At 37.0% G+C, this 6000-nt stretch overlaps 1 protein-coding gene across 3 annotated transcripts in view; it reads right to left on the bottom strand.

Annotated features, from left to right (window-relative positions):
- Positions 1–1133: 1133 nt before the first annotated feature.
- fars2 (phenylalanyl-tRNA synthetase 2, mitochondrial) overlaps positions 1134–6000 on the bottom strand; it is a 186956-nt gene continuing 182089 nt past the window's right edge. For all 3 annotated transcript variants that reach the window (XM_088919722.1, XM_088919724.1, XM_088919725.1), the window contains one exon: positions 1134–1693. In XM_088919722.1, coding sequence (XP_088775848.1) covers positions 1555–1693 — 139 coding nt within the window. In that variant the 3' untranslated portion in view covers positions 1134–1554. The remainder of the gene's footprint in view (positions 1694–6000) is intronic.

Here is a 6000-nt window from a genome sequence, read left to right as displayed (position 1 = left end):
TCTAAAATCTTCAGAATCAGAAATCAGAAAGAGCTGTCACACTGCGTTTTCCATTTAAATTTTTAACAGAGTTATTGCAATGGATGGAAAAAGATTAAGAATTATAAGGTTGCTCTGATGGATTTGTAGTAGTTTGTTCAATTACTGGTTTTAATACTCATTTATTGCCTTTTAAATGACTCCATATATTTTTTTTAAACTGGTAGAAAAAGTACATTTGAAAACAATAAATCATTTACACAACACTTTGTTTAGGTGCTTCAGAATGTTCTTGTTTCAATTTCTAAAGCTTCTCTCTCTCGAAGAAGAAGAAGAAGAAGCACAGTTGTGTCGTCCAATGTCAAAGTGCTGCATACAGTAGTCTTAATTCATTGTCTCATAATAAGGACAGTAAGAGGAAAGGAAGTACAGTATATACAGTATTGGCTGTAGCAGTTAAAAATCAGAGGGAATATTTGAAGCATGTAAGTGACCAGCTGGTGAGCTTGTATACAGTGAGTATACATGAGATAAAACACGCCTGTTTACTTCAGATTCTGTAGTTGTAAGCGCAGTGAACCATTTCTGTAGTTTGCTGTGTCCACTGGGACTTTAAGTGAATTTTGAGTCACAATGTTGACAGAACAAGCTTTGTTCCACAGCTCTCTCGGTGATTTTACTTGTTTGAGCCATTACAATCCTCCATACTTTGTCATCTGGTGACTGGAGACAATACCATGCGGACATTCTGTGTGTCAATTGGTTAAATACAACATTGAAATATGACTTAAATAGTCTCTGAATTTAGCAACCATCCTCACATTTAAACTATGCTTAAGGGAATGATGAGACAAAACACACAAGCAGCTGTGGTGTGAAGCGGAAATCAAACTGCATTTTGTTCATTTACAACAAAATCAACAAACAACAAAATCAATCAATAATACTGTATATTACTCAGTGATCTGTCGTAATGCCTTCTTTCCGAACCAAGTAAAATTTTTCATTGTGCTGCAGCCAAAAAAGCCAGGTTCACCAAAATGAGTTCATGTGTCTTTTAACAAAGCGAACACAGAAGAATAAGTTCCAAAGTGTTCCTGCAGTGGGCTTACGTAAACAAAGATACAGTATACTGCAAAATTCATACAACAAGGCTGATTTAAATATAATTTATTAAGGAAATTGTTGGTTTGTAATTACTAACGCCATCAGGCTAACATGGACAGCAATGCTCACTTCAGAGATCACATCCTCTTCAGAAAGTGGAATTTATTTTTGCAGTTCTCCACAGGCTAGTTTTAAACTCTTTTTCTCTTCAGCACAATACAGGAAAAAATCTTTGTAAAATCTATTTGACACTAGGCAGAATGTCTCTGGTACATTTTCCAGCAACAAAAAAAACAAAAAGAAAGTTTCAATAGGGTTTATATACAGTAGAGCTCCTTATAAATGGTATAACCTTTAGAAAATGTATAAAGCACACGGAGGCCATTTCTTGAAAGCGGATTACAGATGTCTATATAAAGACAAGGTACAGATTTCTTATCAAAGGTTTTCTTTCTCAGTGTCCAAGGTTTAGTACCTCCCTACTACACCCAGCTCCTGCTCCACTGCTCTTTCAATAGTTTGATGAACACCTCGAACTTCATCCTGTGTCAGAGTCCTCTCCATGTGACGGTAGGTTATGCGATAACAATGACTGACCTTTCCTGTCCTGTGAGGAAAGAAGAAAACAAAAGCATGATCAAAGAGGATAGAGGTGCCTTTCCACTGCCCTCGAAGGCTTTTTAATTTGACAGTTGACAAAAAATAAGTGTTTGTTGTTGTTTAAAAATCAGTTTGTTCATCACTTTCTGTGTGACTCCTAATGTAAAGGCCTCCAACATAAACTACTAAGGCTTTTAGTAAATAGCTTCTTCAAATTCAGTGTTTCCCTATTTGTACCTATAGTTTATGATTTTGGTACTTTTATATAATAGTCTGCCCTTATCGGCATTCAATATCATTTCTCAGGTGTTTGCCCAGTCTTGAATTCCATCAAATTTTTAATTTCTTCTCTTGCTTTTACAGGGTGTTTGCTAATCTTACCATTTTCTATCCCCTGCATACTTGATTAGTTTTCTAACTGTACCGGAGTCTAGTACAATGATGTAAAATAAAAAGCATAGGACAGATCGCTATGTTATTCCACCAATCAGAATATAAATCAATTTTTGTGTCCATTGTTTGCCTGAAAATAAGTCCAGTTTAGCTAAGGTTTATCTCTCTCAGTATTGCAGAAATTTGAAAAGATCACTACCACTTAATCAATTTCCACAAACTGCTTTGGTTCCTCCATTGGCTACTGCAGCAGAGTGGGTACTGCTGCATTGAGATACTGGTCCCCATTTGAACTTTTTTACATTTAAGAATTGTCAATTATTCTTTTATCCCCAAATCTGTATCCTCCTATTTCAACTCAGCTTGCAGCTCAGCTCTTGTAACCCTTTTGCTTGCACAGGGCAGATAATGCTTGTACACATGTACTTGCTGTTGAATTCCTGTTCAGACACTGAGAACCAACTGTGTCAATGAGAGAGCTAGGGCACATCAGGAGGACAAGTGCAGACCTGACCAATAGGAGTGCTAGCCTAGGACCATCTAGCAAGCCAAAAGGGTCACTGTTGGGCATCACTTCAAGACTTCTTTGGCTGACTCAAGCCTACCCAATCCTGTAGGCACTCAATGCTTGCTATATGAGGCTTATGAGACAAAAAGGACCTGAACCATTGCTATACTATGGAGCAGGAGTTCCGTTGGGGTTCAGAATCTGGCAGACATTCTAAATCTCCTTAAGTTATAAACTGCTCTTCACCTGGGAGAAGTGTTAAACTGATTCAATGAAGACTGAATTGGCCAAAGATATGTTTTGTCCACAGTCTAAAGCTAGTGATTTAAAGACATCTTTTGTTGGATCTGGACTCTGTGGTCTAGAGCTGGGATCCTTTGCTTTTGAGCCTGACCTTACTAAATGTTAGTGAGATACTGTATATAGTAGCTTATGATAAAGAACGTCTGACAATTCCTAGATTCTATTTCTGCACATCCGTATCTGTACCTTTTTCTGTACTCAAGATATCTTTTCAAGGTGGAATTCTCACATCTATAAAAGTGCTGTAAGGTGAGTTTTGCAAATATGCAGGATTGGATATTGGACCTTAAATATTTAAATTGTATTGCCCAAATTTGTACTAAGTTAGAAAATAATACTACAAACTACAGGACAGCTTATCTGACTAAACTGTAAGCTTATTTATTATTTATAAGAATAATAGAACAAAAGAAGGATGATGTCAAAAACTAGGGCTTTAGTATTAATGACAAGCATGCATGGAAATCCCATTTGAATTTCTATAGCCTTCCACCTGCGAATGCCTTTTTCAAAAATAGAGCCACAAATACATAAATGTTCACTTTAACTGACAACTGAAGGAGCATTTTCATAATTCCTAGAACTTTTCAACATTTTCTAAATGTTATGTCTGACAAAATTAGGCCAAGCTTGATGGCTACTGGGACAAGTGTTTCAAGTGAAGTGACATTCAGGTAAACTAAGAAAGAAAAGTAACTTCTTCCTCTTTTGTCTTTTTATCCATACACAATTAATGAAGAATGAAGTATACTCAGTATAATTCAGCAATGCAAGCACATTTATATACTACAGTGATTTGTTTTGTCAGAGGACATAGTTTGAGCAGCTTGTTTTCTAAAATTGGATACAAGACAGAAATAAGGCACAGACAGACAAGTTATTCAATAGATTCTGTGCTTTAAAGATGAACTAAATCTCAATTAACTGTACATACTGTAGTCAACAGTGACAAACCGAATTTAGGACTAATACAGTAAATCATACAAGCTATGCATTTTTCCAATTTTACCTTAGCAATAATTGTTTAATTACATCTAATTAACTTTAAAGCACTGCTCTGTCATTGAACATTAATTGCACTGTTCCATTACATTATAAAATGTAACTGCCGTCAAGATTAAAAGTGTACTTCACACTGTATGACCTTGAAAGTATGCATAATCCTAGACTTCAAATATAGAGGATGTCTGTATGAACAACAGCAATTGCCCTACACAGTCCCTGACAAATAGCTCAGCAGGTCATTGTACAGATGTATTATTCAGTGGAAGTATTATATACGATTATCCACTGTCCTAAATGACTGCCTCCTGTGTATCCTGTGTATCCATATTCTAGGCTAAATAACCCTCATGTGTGCTGTATAACTGGAGAGATAAACCAATGTAAATTATTCTACATTGCTTCCTAGAGGTGTTTGAAGGAGTTGAGAAGGAATTCTGTTTGTATGGATAATAGGTTAGGTTTGATACCAGCAACTCCTGTATCAGTATTGCATACAGTATGTTCTTAATTCAGTTTAAACATTATATACAGTTTCTAATGGAATGCTTCTGTGACAGCAGGACAGGGAGGATAGAAAGATGTATTCGGCTGCAATCTGAAAACTGGTTTGGCTCCCAGACTGAGGTGCTGCCTGGATACCTTTCAGCTTCATAGTAACAAATAAGCTGCGAGTACTCTCATACAGTATATCTACTATACCATATATCGCCATACTGTAGCGTCACACCCCCAACTGTGTCCTTCTCTGCTGGCTCCCTACTAAGATTCCTGGAAAACCCATTCTCCATTATTAGTAAGGTGGAGGCTGAATATGTTTCATCACTTTAATATATTTCTTTTGATTATTAAATGCTTACAAATAATAATACTTCCTTATACTTATATTGCACTTTTCTGGACACTACTAAAAGCACAAACACTCCACTTAAAGCATTTAGAAAGGGCATTTCATCCAATGCATCTCAAAGCACATTACATATTGCATTACACACCTACAGTATGTGGAATCCAGCAGCAAACCCACTACTCTGCATATTAGGACGGGATTTGCTTTGGCAACTGAATTAATGGGGAACTTCAGGAAGGCCAGATTGTACAATACAAGCCCAGAGGGAGGGACATTAACCCTGACATTTAGCCATTCCACCTTTAATAACTTAATAGTAAGGAATTTGATTTAACATTGCATCCCAGTCTCTCCCATCCCAGTATTGCGATGGTCTCCAATCCCAGAACTGTTCAGGCCCAGCCTTTCTTAGCTTGATTCGTTTTTGAGATCTGACAAGATCAGGCTACAACTTGGTAGCACTGATACCAAACCTTGACAAATTGATGACTACTTGAACGACCTCCAGTTCCCATTCTCAGTGTTAGGGCTAAACAACTATTTTATTCACTGGCTATTTTCATCAAGATGGAGTATAATTGATAACTGTAATTTGCTGCATGTATTGTAAATGTAAGACACTTCCAAAATTAGGCATATTTGAGATCCTAAATTTAGGTCAATATTCTTTTTAAATTGAAATCTGAAATTGAGAGGCATGTTTCATTTACACCATCCAGTTAGGAGAAAATCAGCTCAGCTCACCACTACAGCTCTCCCACCAGCACAGAAGAGATGAGAAAAACAGAGGCTTGTTCTCAGACACGTATGCTATCATCCCATCGGATTCTGTTCACACTGTTTAAGCGTGTTCTGTGGGCTTGAACTTCAATTCAAGACATTAAGGCTTCAGATAGGGTACTGATGTGCCCATTGCTAATAAGACCAATAGCTCAAAGCCATTGATAAAATCAGTGTTGTGTATTATCCAGCAATAGTTGGGCAATGATATAGCCCAGATTTGAACCAGTAACCCTAAACAACAAAATCCATCCTGAGGCTTGACTATTGGTCTTTACTTGCTGAGCTACACAAAGTGTTAAAGAAGGTTTGAATTTTGTCATGTTAACTATTTATCACTGTGGTTAAACTTTAAACTTTTGAGTAGTCCTGGGAATTTTTCCAGGCGCTCTGCAGAGCCAGGGTTTCTTCTAGGTTATCATCCCATGAAATCAGCTCCCGCTCAGTGTATTCCTAATGATTAAGGCATGAAGAGTCA

This window comes from Atractosteus spatula, chromosome 6 (assembly GCF_055471065.1).
Source record: "Atractosteus spatula isolate fAtrSpa1 chromosome 6, fAtrSpa1.hap1, whole genome shotgun sequence".
Lineage (NCBI taxonomy): Eukaryota > Metazoa > Chordata > Actinopteri > Semionotiformes > Lepisosteidae > Atractosteus > Atractosteus spatula.
Note: the sequence above shows the minus strand (reverse complement) of the source record. Positions and strands in the feature narration are given on the sequence as shown.